The 15703-nt window shown below is 45.2% G+C and overlaps 1 protein-coding gene across 3 annotated transcripts in view; it reads left to right on the top strand.

Moving 5' to 3' along the window:
- LOC135390780 (3',5'-cyclic-AMP phosphodiesterase 4C-like) overlaps positions 1 to 15703 on the top strand; it is a 381323-nt gene that overhangs the window by 183228 nt on the left and 182392 nt on the right. The window contains exon 1 of one of the 3 annotated variants that reach the window (XM_064620675.1): positions 10458 to 10501. The exons of the other annotated variants lie outside the window; for them this stretch is intronic. Within the exon in view, the coding sequence (XP_064476745.1) occupies positions 10473 to 10501 (29 nt within the window). The 5' untranslated portion in view covers positions 10458 to 10472. Of the gene's footprint in view, positions 1 to 10457; positions 10502 to 15703 lie in introns of those variants that run through there. 3 annotated transcript variants of the gene reach the window in all.

Here is a 15703-nt window from a genome sequence, read left to right on the forward strand (position 1 = left end):
GCGACATGTAGACGACAACGAAAGCTCGAGTTCCCGGAAGTAATGGGACTTAAGGGGGTGCCTTTTTAGGCCATGGCGCCGTTTTTTCTTCTTTTTTTTTTCTAATTTGTGCTTCGAAAGTGGAAATAATTTACAACGCGCGCAGCGTCTTGTGGAAGAAGAGCAAAGCGATCGGTCCGTAAACGATGTAGCTTCAAAGGTACTGTAAAGTAGTGGAGCTGCAATCTCAGAAAAATTATCTATTCGATAGCCTGAGCCCTCGGTACTCAAACGTCACATTTTTTTTTTGTCCCAATTGCACTCGTTTTTTCTTTTTTTCTTTTTTGAAAATTAAAATGGAAAATTACGGGCAACACTGTGTCGAAGTAGCCACCAACGGCGCATTGCGCGTCAAGTACCGCGGTAGAACTACATTGCATGCGCATAACACTGTGTCTAAAACAAAACAAGTCGGCTACGTGTCGGCTACGTAGTCATCATGAGCAGCAAGCCAGTCGGGGAACGTAGATCACTGTTTCTCGACAAATTCGGGATTATTTCTCACCGGACGCCGTCCCTATAGCCATTTTATTTTACCGCAAGTTTTCTCGTAATTTTTTTTCTTCCATGCTAGCGCCGCGAAGCAACTGTGGCTATGAGCGGCGTACAGATGTGGACAGATGGAGAGAGGACAGCAGGAACGAGCGGGGGACAGAGGGGAGGGGGGTTAGAATGCGTCCTGGGCCGACTTCAGGGGGAACTGTGCCGACATTCGTTTGGAAAGTGTTCGGAAAACCCAGGGAAAACCTGAGACAGCGCAGCCGGTGGTAGGGTTCGAACCCACCACCTCCCAATGTTCAGCACGACCTTGGCTACCACCTCTTGCCAATTAAGAAGGTTTAGTGTTCCCTGCCACAATATTGGACCAGTGTTTCCAATATCGAGCCAATATTGGGTCAACACGTTGTGCTGCTTAGGTTGTTGTGCTGGGTTTACAACCAACGAGCTGTTATATATACTGTAAACGTATTTTTATTCGCGATGTATTAATTTTCGCGAATTGCACATTCGGTGTCATCTCGCGAGTATTTAAATTCGCGATTCCAGGGCGGCTTCCTTTCGCGGGATATAAACGTCAAGCTGTGTTCGCGAGCACAATTTTTTCGCGATTTTATTCGCGGTCGCTAAGTTAATTCGCGAAAATTAATACATCGCGAAATACGCCGCCAACGTAACCTGTCTGTCTGCTGCTTTGTTTTGGTGCGATGTTTTTTTGTGTGTGTTTGCACCGCGAATAATAAACTGTGGTCATCAGCAAGTTCACTTTGGAGCGGGTTTGGGTACCCACGCTTTTTCTTTTTTTTGAAAAATAGCGTACGCCTCCAAATGAGGTACTGGGTATGCGCAGTGATGACTGATGACCCTCAATTTCATCTTATTCTAAAATTCTCTAATATGTATATATGTATCCGTTAGAAATAGATGGGCCCCGAAACTATAGTAGTTGCTATTTCGGCAAGTACTAGAGCAAAGCCCTGCCAGTTTCTGATATTGCAGCATGTGCTTCTCGGTCGATTTTATGCGATTCAGTTCCAGACATCCGTAAAGCTTATCTTCATGACGTCATAAGTAGCTGCCACGTGGCCACCTGGCGGTAAATGTGAGAACATGTAAACTTAATCGTCCTTCGGGAAAGCACCGACCAATGCATCGATTGCGTCACCTTCCAGTATGCCCTAATTAAACGGAAACAGCGTTTTAGTTCCAAGGCAATGCGAGGACATTGAAACATAAAAATCGCACGACCACGCAATGTCCGGGACTTTCCCAAAAGACGGACATTTGCTCAAACGTGTCGAACAGCGGAGACCCTCGTTTATTCAGGATAATTACTCGCCTGTCTGTGCCCGTCCGGTAATTGAGGTCCAGTTCTGTACGGAAACCATTTCTCGGAGCTGCAAAAGGCCTTTCGGGCCTATATGCATAATTCATGTACCAATTACGAGCATTAGCAAAGTTTAGTCATCGCTAATAATCGACAAACCACGACGGGAAATTGGAACATTGATTTGATATCGTCAAGGTGCAAGGCGTTGTGTTAAGTACTTGTTCTGCCATCCATGTTTTCTTTGCGCTTACAGCTCTTCGTAGAATCATGCGCATGAGGGCGTAGGGGGGGGGGGGGGGAGCGGTGGTAAGATAGCTTTGTAGTTTCTTTTTTTTTTCTTCTTCTCACGATTCAGTTTAATTCGTTCGAATTCTCGCACGTCACATGAACAATATTGTGTTGCTCTTTGTTTCTAGTCTCTTTCTCTCTCTCTCTCTCTTTCTCTCTCTCTCTCTCTCTCTCTCTCTTTTTTTTTTTTTACCAATTACTGAGTGTTTTATAGTTTTTAATAGCGGAATGACTGTATATAGTGTGTTAGATACAGCCATCACTATTTCGTGTATACCAGCTCCCGTGGCATAGTGGTTAAGGTGATCGCTTTCCACCCGCGCCCAGACTGCGGGGTGACACGGGTTCGAATCCTGTGGCCGCCTGTGCTGTCTGGGGGTTTTCCCTGGGTTTTCCGAAGACTTTCCAGACGAATGTCGGTACAGTTCCCCTTGAAGTCGGCCAAGGACGCATACTTACCCACTCCTTCCTGCTGTCCTCTCTCCACGTCTGTACGCCGCGCATAGCCACAGTTGCTTCGCTGCGCTAACACGGAATTAAAAAAAAAAACACTATTTCGTGTGGGGAGGGTATTTTGTGCCATTGGTGCCTTGGGGGTAACGCGCGCGCTATACACCGGAAAATACGGTACTGCAGGATCACAAGACAAAGGCCATACGGGTTCGAACTCACTTCCCTCGTACACCCTCACTCTTTCATCCACAGAAGATATTGCTTTTACCGCAATCAAGTACCTGAAGCTCTCTGAGAAAGAGGGGGGGGGGGGGGGGAATCCACCCAAAAATCATCACCAGGAAACTGGAGAAAGATAAACACTAAACTTCGTCGAGAATTTCATTTCTGCGAATGCTATATCGAATTGATGGAGGCAGCCTCATCTGTTTCGTGCCCAGAGCATACATTCCGACTTACTTCTGTTTTTTTTTTTTTTTTCGTACATGCATGTTCTTCATTTTCCTCACCCGAGGTTCCAATTTTCTGCCTCCTTTCTAAAAAAAGTTTGTGATCGTATGCAGTTAAAAAAAAAAAAACTAATAATAATACAGCGAAGGAAGGGGGTACCATATTATCATATCGCAATCAACGAAGCATTGCCGCTCTAAATGAGAGTCACGACGATATGACGATAACCAACCATAATAATTCGATTCACTGACTGGTTGGTATTTGAAGGGGAAAAAAATACAGGAAACAAAACAGAACACGTCGACCTCCTTTCGCAACGCTCAATATGAAAATATGCGCGTCTCGGGTTGGGGGGGGGGGGGGGAATTGTTTATTAAGAAAAAGAAAGGAAAGGCGAAGGTCGGCTTCCTTCTCGGGTTGGGAAGTATGAACAACAAAGGGCAAGCACCAGTGCAGGTCTGCTTTACAGTGCAGTATGTCGCGAGAAAGCAGACATTACAGCATATCTCGGAGTTATCACGAACAGAACAAACAATCACAGAAGGGCAGGCATGAGGCGATAAACTTGGAAGTCATTGTATTCCCAAATGGCACAACTATATAGCCAAAGGAGAATAGTGTGTAGCATAAAAATATCTTAAAGGAACCTGTTTGAAAGGTGCGACGTTCAAGCAACAGAACAATGACAGCATCGTGACATGAAAAGGATGAACTTAACAAAAAGGACAAACGGGTTCACCAGACCGTACATTGCCACAGCTTGGCCCGGAGACGTCGTGCATACGGGCTTCTCCACATTGTATACATGCCCTATGCTCTATGATCCAGTTTCTTTAAAGACCTGGAACGAGCCGCAGAGGTAGTAGGCTGACCGCACATCCCCCTATCGTCACTGCCAACAACAACAGATAAATTAATTACTGATAACAGTTAAATTCATGATGATGAATGGGGAAATTCGCCACATGAGGTGCGGCAGTAAAAAAGTGCTCTGAACAGGTCCTGCGCGTTATACACGGAAATATTTTCCTGCAGAGTTCCTTTTCTGGTGGGTGTCGTACAAATTCTAGCCTCTTCCAGGGTGAGCTGTGAGTTTCTCACAAATCTCTTAGGGTCAGTTGACAAAGCCGGCGAAAGGGCGCTGGACTTCATAAAAATTAATTATGCTGCATAAGGATGCCATTGAGCAGTCAGTAATCCTGAATTCCTTTCAGAAGGCTGGAGTTATTGAGAAGGGACGCGAAACTAAATATACTTCAAATAAAGCGTATGCATATATTGTACACCGCCTCGGTTTATTGTGCATAGTGGTGGCAGTACAGGAGCTTGTAGCAACGTTGCGATGCGCGTTATACATTGAACCTTTTCCAAATGCGGCCCGTTGTTAGGGGTGCACGTTATACACCAGAAAATACGGGCCTTGTGGTTACGTGCTGTACAAATTTTGGTCGAAAAAATGGAAGTGAAAAGCACGTGAGTTCTAAAATAGTTAAGCATAAATAGTTATACCCGAAAGCTACGACTATAAATACGAGCCCCTTTTTCCGTAAAATAGTTCTGGGAAGGGTAACCAGTCAAATAGTAATATTGTTGGAAAATAGTTGACATCATTCGATTACACAGTGCTTCTCCAGGAGACAACACTTCTCCTTCTCTGCTGGCTATATCTTCAGTCAACTGGTCTCAGCTTCGAAACCGCAGGACGTTGCAGTTTCCAGACAGCTCTATAATCGCGACAGGAATATGTCGTAAAACTACACTGCACCGGCCACACCTGTTGCGATGCAAAGGAGAGGAACAATACATCGACAGATGTTCAAAGCAACAGGTCCGTAATGTAACAAGCGGCATATTGCTTATGGTCACGAAGCCCACGCGTCGATATTTCAACATCGTATATACCAAGATCGCGCAGTTCCTTTTCGCGCCTGTGCGGCAATTTTTATTCTCTTGCACGCACTCTCGACAAGGTTCCGATCAGATACAACAAGTGGCATATGAGCTGAAGCAACGCAGACATTATTCGCATTCACGGATGCTTGGCAATCTGACGATGTGCTGTATAATAAACAGGTCCCATATGACACGGCATTCCGCGAGTTTTGTGCATATTACGTTATCCGCGCGTCAGACATTGTTATGGTCAACGCGTCACGCGCGTGCCCGTCTTGACTTGGCTCGGCTCACGGATTGCGTGCGCTTAGTCGACAGCGGTATAGACTTCTCTGTGCGTTTCTCTTGACGTTTAGCGCGGTTCGTTAGATGTTACATCACGGTGCGTGCCTCCCATCACGATATAGGACTCCCGTTCGAAGAATCTTGTTTATATATAGTATACTGTCCGCTTGTTTTGTGGGTGCATTCGGTTCCCGTGATTGGAGGGCTTCGGTCGTTCATGGGCCAATTATGGGCTCATTGGAAAAGGCATCCGGTTACTTTTTGTGCAGTACCTTTTTCCTCGTTTCGTTGCTTTTCTGCTATTTCCTAGCTATTTATCAGGACTGAAAGAAAACACGTCGCTGTCGCGCCGTGAGAGGCGTATAATTAGATGCACTTCGGAGACGACCTTTCATTTTCTTTCTGTTTTTTTTTTTTTTTTTTTTTGTTCGAAGAATCATTAAGAGTCGAGTTGCGGGAAACGGGTGCCGAAATTAATTACACGGGACGAGGGAACGTTATTTGCAAATTGTGGCTTTCGCTGCTGCAGGCATTCTCTTTCAGGAGCGACTCATTTTCTCCAGATGGTAGTGCTGTCTTTTTTTTTTTTTCTTTTTTCTCTCTCGTTTTTTACGTCGCATCCTCTCGATGATAGAAAAGGTGAACAGTCATTTGTGTTGGGGCGACGAGTTGGGGGGGGTTCGTTTGTTTGAACGTCGTAACTTTCTTAGGTACAAATAAACGACGGCTCTAAGTGGAAGGAAACGAAAATAGAGCATTCTATTATTATTATTATTATTATTATTCCCCGTTTATACCACGAATCAACTGTGACTGTGAGTTATATTTCTTTATAGGACTTAACATGTCGCCAAATGTGCTCGGGTTACTTTATTTAAAGGTACTCTAAAATGCCCACCGCAAGTTTATTTTAAATTACGTTCACGGCGACTTGCATTTCGTAGTGGGCATTGTCGCTGAACATTTCTATTATGTTTTTTTTATGTCGTATTAGCGCTGCGAAGCAACGGTGGCTATATGAGCGGCCGGCATACAGATGTGTGGACAGATGGAGAGAAAGGCAGGGGGTTAGCTTGCGTCCTGGGCCGACTTCAGGGGAAACTATGCCGACATTCGCTACAGTTTTTTTTTTTTTTTTTTTTTTTTTCGCGTGACCTTAGCCAATGAGCGGGACCCCTTAACCTGCTCGGCCACGCTGCTGGTAAAGATTTCCTATTCAGTTACGAAGTTGCAATCGAAATCGTACCGAACTCTTTCTTCTCTCGGCGTCACCCCACGACCATCGAGGGAGGGAGCGAGGAGGTTGGGATGTGGTTGGGCTTTTATGCGCGGATATATACGTTTACTTCGCGAGGTGAGAAACAGTTCCCAGAGGGCGCTCTGCGGACTTGGTCGGGTGGAGAGGGAGGGTAGCGGGAAGAAAACGGGATACATGGAGAGGTTAGTAGAACGTCCTGGGTTGACTTCTAGGGGAAGCATATAGCAGTGCCGACATTTTGTCTGGAAAGTCTACGGGAGAAATCAATCAATCAATCAAATCTCGGGGAAATCCTGGTACAGCACAGGCGGTGGCCAGATTCGATGCTCCTAGTCTTGTGAGCACAAACTTGGAGTGACAACGAACAGGCGGACACTCCACCCAGTCGTACTCGTACATATAAGGTAACGATTGTGTTTGAAAAAGAAAGATAGATAGATAGATAGATAGATAAGTGCTTTATTTAAACATTCTATACATTGCAAATTATAAGCGGGACCGCTAGGCACGCCTGTAATGCGGTCCCCGTAAAAATTACAGTGATTACTAATGATCTGATACGCCTAGAAAAAAAACACAACACTTTTTACAAGACGATGAAAACAACAACAACAACAAAAAAAAGATCAGAAATAACTTTGCCGAGACAGTTTCAGCGTAAATACATAAACAGCAATAAGCGTTACAAGAAGGAATAAATAGAAGAAATCAATCACAGCAGATTCGACAACAGCCGTTTAAACATCTCGAAACTAGGTACTTCTCGTACCTGTGACGGAAGACTATTCCAATGCTTTCCCGCGAAGTAACAGAATAACTGTAGGCCATAATTCGTGCGGGGCTGGGGAAGCGTTACACAAAATCCACTATTTCTGAAGCAATACTGACTAGCAGCATAACTAACTGAAATTAATGATGAATTGACCATATTGTGCAAAAGTTTGTTGAAAGAAAACAATGCGTGACGAAGTTTGGAAAGATGGTCTATTAGAACTCCGAAAAGTATATGCCATCAATTCCGACTTACACTTCGATTTTGTTTTCGACGATTTCTCGCGAAGACTGTGAAAAGGTGGGAGGAGTCTGAAGTGCGTGCATTCGTTCGTATCGCACTACTGAGAAAATATTCCGTTGACCGCGTACAATATTCTAGTAACGCCGCCGCCATCCTTCTTTGGCATAACGAAGTGCCAATACTTTGCCTTTCCCACCAGCGAAGGCACGCATTCACCTGTGATCGAGCAGAATAACTCTCACCGCCCCAAGCAGCACAATGTACTGAAAGTCGAGTGCAATAGGGGTGGACGGTATGTGTCTTATCAATGTTCCTTAGTTTCAAGAGTCTGTTCAAGGTCTTCCACCTACTCGTCCACCCCTATTGCACTCGACTTTCAGTACATTGTGCCGCTCGGGGCATTGCGCGATCCTGCTTTAAAATTTATAGGCTTACTACCGTCTCTACTACAAGAAATACAGACGGTACAAAAAGAAAAAAAAAGGGGGCAGCCACAGTGAAAACAACAACAACAACAGTGTGTTGCAACCCACCCCCACAAAGAGTAAATAAAAAAAAAACCTGCTGCACGCGCGGGACATAGCGGCGGCCCAATCTCATATTTATGAGCATCCCCTAGCGGCGATATATCCACCGTCAGCCAATGAAAAGTGGTGCTCGCACGTGACGTCACTTGCAGCCAGGAATGCGCGTGAGATATTAAAAGTGTACGGGGGAGACATTTTATATGGGTAGGGGGAGAGGAGGACGTGATTCGGCAGGAAAAGGTCGGTCGGTGCATCGGCGCTCTCAGTTGAGCGGACCCAGTCGGGCGCTCTCTTAGTCTTCGCCGCGCGGTAGTTAGACGTTAAGAGTTTGTGGAGAGTTTATTATTAACGGGGCACGCTGAATAAGCTGGGGCAGTTACTGAGCAAAGTTTTTATGACACTTGTCCCGCGTAAGTTATTGAGGCGTGTCGCGGTATGACTTCTACGCGGAAGGTTCGTTTCGAGAGGGCACTCAGAAGGCAGTCGGTATATGTCAGCAAATACGAACTTTTACGTGCTCATAAACGATTTTATGGGTTCATAAACTATGACAGATACTTCGAGCAAGTCCAAGCCGCGTCTGTAAAGGTAGTTTTCCGACATGCTCCTGAGCACTGCGGCGAAGCCGTGCTCACGATTACGTTTTGTTTTCTTCTTCTTCTTCTTCGCTGTAGATGCTATTTGTATTAGGGATGGCCAGCCTTCTGCAGTTTGTTTCTTGGTTCTGTTCCATCGTGTCTCGAACGGTGAAGTTTGGAGGAATGTGACGTCATCGTTGGTCATTTCGAAGTTCGGCGAATGAGAGTGCACGAAGTGCGCGCGATAACGCTACGAGCGCGTGCCTCAAGTGGAAGGAATGTCGGTCCCACAAATGACTGCACAGCCAGTGGTATTTGTAACTCTACAAAGCGAGTGCCATGCGTCGCAAAGAATGTGCCGTCCACGAACTGGGTGAGACTCTGGAAAGGAATCAGCGTAGAAGCATTTTTTTTTAGCCTTAGCCGGGTGTTCGTATCGCCCACAGACATCATCATGAGGTCACGTGATTTCCATCACATTATTTCCTCGATATACAGCTCATACAAATGTTTCTGCGCAGCCTCTTTTAACCTGTACAACGATACAAGATGAAGTGCTTTATTTGGACATGGTAGACGTCTTCTTTCTGCATGCGGACAGGGATATAGGGAAGGCAGGGATAATCAGCTTCATCTTTTTGAACGATAATTCGGGTCGAAAAACTGTCCATTTCAGAAACCATCACATAGATAGTACAAAGCCATGCTGCAACTGGATAGTCAAAGACGGAGATGGTGTCCATTTTGTGGTTCATTTGTTTTTCGCCGTGATACTTCGTATGTACAACTCCGTATATTGTCACGAAGCGAAATGGGCCGGCGAGTCGTCGAATAAACATCAAACGGTTTATTAAACTACTTGGTAGCAAAACACAAGAGTGATAGCTCTCTAAACACAACTGAGTCCAAAGAATGAATGAAATGCTCCAGCCTGGAGCGCAGAAGCATTTAAGCGTCGCGCCGAAAAGTCTAGAAACAGCACGTGCAGCAGGCGATGTGTCTGGAAGCTTGTTTCTTCTTCTTCAGCATGCACCGGGATGAGATGTACCGTTTCGTGCCTGCCCTGGAAATTTCTCGAAGATGATTCGTGGCAATATACATATGTGTTCATCCTAAATTGCGAAAGGGCCCGATTGGCCACGAAAGGGTACAAGCAAAATTTAAACGAGCCACAGACGACAAAAAAAAAAAAAAAAAACAGGTAAAATAACAAACAGACAAACAAACAAACCTCAATATATCTTGTACTTGCATGGGTATATCTATTGAAATTAACCAGTTGCTTTACTCGTTACTTCCTTTATATAAGCCTGGTAACTGCAGGTCATTTATTCTCTCGCTTACGGATACATACACGCGTGCGTATCTAGTCTTTTCTCTCTAAGTTAGCCCACTATATCGGACACATCCCGGGAACTAGTTAACCCCATCACAACGCACACATCCGACACCTAATCAATCATTCGCTTTCACGTTACCATCCTGCCGGGAAAAGAAAGAAAAACAAAACAAAAATCAAACTCTAATTTACTCCGATGCACGCGACGGCGGCAGCCTTGAAGCACGCTAATGTCTGCCGTTGTATATATCGTCCCGTACGGGGCACATTGCCCTAATGTCAAGGCGTCGCTTGAAAGATTGACCGGCGTTTTTTTTTCCTATTGATTCGGCGAGTGGCCCTCGAGCTTGGAGCGGCAGCTGCAGAGACGCGAGCAGACCTCGGTTCGCTCTCTTATATGCAGCGCCGTGTACGGAGTCTCTATTGTGTTGCTGTGCCCTGGGAAGACGCCTTTCTTGTCTGGAAGTGTTTTGAAAAGGCTTTGTTTCGGTATACGTGGCACAACGGAGGGCCGATATGCTCAAGCTGCATTCGCGTCGGAAGAGGTAGGCTTAGTTGCAAGTAGGTTGAAAAGTAGGTGTTAGTGATTACATGGCCTCGTAGGTCAGTGGGTCGTTGCAGTTAGTCGGCAGTGCATGATATCGCCGTCGGTTTTGAGTGTCAGCTGGCATTGCGAAGGTTAATATAAAGGGCGCTTTCGAGCGGGGCTGAGAGATTCGATTGAAGCGGCGTTTTGCGTGCCTAGCGAGGATTACATGCACTGCATGGGGAAGGTCAACTCTTCTGTCTGATGTGCTTTGGCAACCTGTCAAGGCTGTTGTTCAATATCACGGCTGAGCTGCATCGGAATGAATGTGTAACAGTACAACCTTTCCCTCGATTATTAATGTTACTTCACTCGTGTCAATGCGTCAGAGGAAAGACGCTTCTGACGCATAGATCTTACGCAACCGCTGGACATAATTTGGCACAGCCTATTTTTTTTTTTTTTTTTTATTGATACTACTGGCCCAAGTAGGAGTGGTACTAGCGATACAAGAATACTCAAAACTCAATAACTACAAACGTGAAGCAACGACAATAATTCTACAGTCATAGAAGATGAGACGACGCAGTATACCTACAAATGGCAAACGAGGCGAGATTGACAGCATTTAACAATGAAGGCACAATACTGACATGTGGAAAGCAAGATAACAATGACATACACTTACGTAGCGATGCTAGACGGGCCGGAACCCTGGAAACAAAATTGATTCTATTGATTGTGCCGCACATGTTGATGTCACTCTTTGGCGCAGTTCATGCTTGTGCTTTGACGCGACGATTGCATGCATGTGATTCGCTGTCTGCGATGGAGCAGCTTCATAGTACACCTGGATGTCTCGTGTCGCAAAGTCTTGATGCACACACCCATAAAGAGACGATGATGAGATGGAGCTGTGATGCCGGCCAGCAGGCTGGGCGCTGCCCCAGTGCCATTGTAGATAGTGAAAGATGGTGACAGAGACGAGAATTCAGGTGATCAAAACGTGGAGAGGCCCGCGTTGATGACAGGAAATCGCAAGGGTGACGGAGACCTTGGTGCGTATGAACGCTGTACTGGATCAGGGGCCCAGCACCTTGCCTATGGTAAAGGGACGGTGGACGATTGCATGCATTCCGTGCCGCAAGATCTGGCTTCACAGTACAGTCAAACTCCTTTACAACGAAACTCAGGGGACAGCAAAAAAATTCGCAGTAAAGGTATTTTCGTTAAAAAGGATGTCCATTATTGGACCTACAGGGCTCCAGCGGGACCGCAAAAAATTTGCTGTAGTGGTATTTTCGTTAAAAAGGTGTTCGCTATAAAGGAGTTTGACTGTATATCAGTTTCATGTATGAAGTTCATTTAAGCGACATAATTCAATTTTGCGTCTCAAATATCGCCGGAAAAAAATGCATTACACTAAACGATGTGTCTCTTCTACTTTCGTTCAGTGGTTCTAACCCTCTCGCAATATCTCGCGACGTAAGTTCACTTTTGGGGCGAGCTTGGGTACCCACAAAAATTTAAAAAAATAGCGTGCTGTACACGCGCAGTGAAGCACCTTGACACTCTACTTTGAAGTTTTTAGAGGAGATTTGCACGAAAGGTGGGACAGCCTCTGTGTATATATAGCGACATCCTAGAGCTGCTTTCTACTATCAATTTAACATGGTTTAATGGAAAGCAATGTTAGTTCTCGTATCTTATATGATTTGAGAGAACCGTCTCACAATACTGTTCTCTATACCTACATGGACTCAACGAAGTGAAGCCATTTTGTTTCACGCAGGCACATCCATGATTCCCACCCGAAACCATGAAAACGTTCCATCCGTATACCTCGCTCTCATTAGTGCGTTCCGGAAAGAACGCTGTTTCCGTCTCATTAAAGCGAAGGCGGACGAAAAACCCGAAACCCGCTTTCGCCCAGCAAACACCGCACATTTCGTCATTTCTGAAGCGCAGTTATGAAATATTCAGCGGCGAAGACAAATTCTGTCCTCATTTCCATGTGGAGTCTTTATTCTGCAACAAAAACCAGAGATGAGAAAGCAAAAAAAAAGAAAAGAAAAAATCGTATCTGTCGGATGTGTTTCCTCTTCGGATATCTGCCTTCGTTAAAAGCGGACTCAGCCTGCGCGGTCCGCGTGCATGTAACGGAATATCGAATGTGGATGTAAATTTAATGAAGCTTTCTCTCTTTCTTTTTTTTTTTTTTTGCGTTATCTACACAAACTAAGGGAACCACCGAACACTGCCCTTATAGCACAGTCGAGAAAATGTCAGCCGTTGTAACGACCACGTTGTTGGGCTTGAATGATGGTTCGCATAATTGCGATTAGAAGAACCTTTGTGAGCCATTCTTGTCTGAAAGGACTAGACGCGAGGCCTGCTGGAATTGGGAACGGGACCGGTGGCCGCGAGATTGGGTGGGAAAATAATGCGCCGGGAATAGTGCGCGAAGCAGCAAGAGCAACAAACGGACGGACGGGACCGAATCTAATGGGACAACATGGAAGACTATGCGGACGTGGGAAGTCCCGCGTGTTCTTACAACGCTGGCAAGGAACGCTTTGGATTTTGTAACGCCTTTCCAGTGAAGTTCCTATCCATGACCGTTGACCGTACTCGCGTAAACTTTCGCACTGGCATATCGGCAACCTCTTAAAGTGCGACTCCGCAACAAAATCACCACAAAGATTGTAACACAGCAGTAACCCTTGGGGTGCCAGGGACATACAAACGAAATATCGCGTTCCCAAAGTGGGCAGATTTTATTCGAACGAATTATTACGAAGTTAGCGCTTCGCCTCTGTGAAGCCAGAGGGCGCTGAAAGCAACACTTCTGACGTCGTCCGGCATGGAAGAATGCAAGCTTGGTAGCAGACGACAACGCTGGGTGACGTCACAGTATCTTCCTCCGTGCTCCGGGCGAACCGCTGTGCGCTTTGGTTTCGGTTTGGTATTGCCACCGTCTACCAATTAATTAGTCGCACAAAATGAATGCGGATGCTGTATTCGGTATCAAGGGAGTGTTCGGTATGATGCTCACCTAATTTTTTTTCGAATCCTTGCGAAGTATCCCTTTAAGCCGAACCTTGTGGAGTGCATTGAAGCTGATGTACCTTTCAGATATGAACGCCCCAAAATTTTGTTATTCGGCGGGGCACATACGTATCTCATAGCGTAACTGCCACTAAATAATTTTAATTGATCCAATCGAAACGTAATACTTTTTGTGACGGATAGAATAGATAGGTATAAAAGAAAAATATGCAGACGTCGTTTTGTGACGGAGTTTATCGTGATCGACGCGTTTTTGTGCATGCGTTCTTGTAGCGTCACATCCCAGTTGTTATGAACTTTGCTATGAGCCGCTGATGTCATTGTGACGTCACTCTGATTCGCTATGACGTCATGTTGGAGGATGAGACTGAACGCGAAAACATAGTGGGAAAAGCGTGTGTTTATATACTTTCAAAAAAATAAACTTTAGAAACTCTATCGAGCAACATCTCCTACATACTGACACCGAGTTCTGAGCGTGAGCTGTTTCAGAAATTCAAACAGGGTTATAACGAACAGTTGGATGCGGGTCCTTGCAACGCATCTTGTACGGGTTGGGATTGAAGGTTAGGAGATCTCAGGGTATAAATAAACGGGGGGAATTAATCTGCATTCGCTCGTGCGAGAAACACGTCCGTGTAAATTGGGTTCAGGTGAGAAACGGCCCGGGTTTTTGCGACTCGATGCCGGCTCCATCCGCTGGAAGTGGGAGAACGTGCTCTTTCGAAGACATATCGCCCGCTATACATCTAGGTAGTTAAACGAGTTCTTCCGGGGAATTTTAATGAACAGCCATTCTTTGCAACAACGATTCTAGGGAAACAATTACGCGTGACGCTGTACCGAACGGAGAGCATTTACTTGGGTGTGTACGGGTCGGAGGTAAATGTTCTCAGGGTGGAACGTATTTCAATCTTCATTCGCTTGGGGTGTTTCAGGTTATAAATACGATATTTGGGGAAAGAGTCTATCGAGAAACTCGTAATGCTGGCTAGTGTTGAAACATGTAATGTTGTCTGTCATGCTGTCCAACTTGTATTTGTGAACCTCACCTCCTCATTCGTTTTTGTGTGCATTGTATTTATTCATTGTCGCGCGGATGCACTATTTAGTAGGCTAATGCTGTTAACGCCATACATAAAAATAAAGGCTTGCTTGCTTGATTGATTACTGCGTAATATAGAAGTTAGCAAGTCTCTCTAATTACTTCGAATATACATCTTTTATCGCGCTTCAGTAAATGTAAATAAATGTATGTTATCAACAATTGTATCACCCTCTCATGGTCATTTTTATGAAAAGTAAATGTAATGTAACTGAGTTAGTTTCTCTCAGTAACTGTAACTAGTTACTCGACCACGAAAGTAACTACAACTGTAACTTAGTTATTATTTTTGGCAGGCAAACTGTAATTGTAACTCAGTTACTTTTTAGAAGTAACTTACCCAAGTCTGGTAACGGTAACTTTCCGAACGAGTCGTATCTCGAAGTGGTTAATACACACGGGGCCCATTTGCGCCTCTTTCCTGTGGCCATTCATCGGACATTCATCGGAGAGAGGGAAAGAGGCGGTTGTGCCATCATGTGGGGGAAGGGAAAACTGCCGTACCGTGATGGTGGAACGGTTGGTGCGAGCGCCGTGCCCTTCTCACGCTTGGCTTGGCTCGGCTCGGCTTCGGGCGTTCAAGGTCGTAGAGGTGCATCGATTCGGAGGTGTGCGCTTCCTGCATCGATGGCTTTCATGAAAGCCGCCGGTACTATAGATAAGAGAGAAAAAATGATAAGAGTGGATAGCTCGCCCTTCGGGAATCATATTAGTATCGATAGAGAAGCGCCTATATTGACGGCCTGCGTGCGTTTTTTTTTTTTTTTAATACTCATATTAGGCCTAATTAACCTGCGTTCTGCATCTGACTCGTGACCTGACAATTGGGACTATGATGCGGGGGGGGGGGGGTATACGTTTATTTCGGAAGGGTCAGCCTGACCTAAGGTCGGCTTGCTATTCCTAAATCAAAATATATCACAAAGATGAAGTAAACGCAAATATAAGATGATGAGGGTGGCGTGATGTGTAGATGACGTGAAAGGTCAGCTCATAATAACTCGTGACTCTATGATACGGTCTAAAGGCAGGTATTCAGTTGCAGTT

The sequence above is a fragment of the Ornithodoros turicata genome, chromosome 4, assembly GCF_037126465.1.
Source record: "Ornithodoros turicata isolate Travis chromosome 4, ASM3712646v1, whole genome shotgun sequence".
Classification (NCBI taxonomy): domain Eukaryota; kingdom Metazoa; phylum Arthropoda; class Arachnida; order Ixodida; family Argasidae; genus Ornithodoros; species Ornithodoros turicata.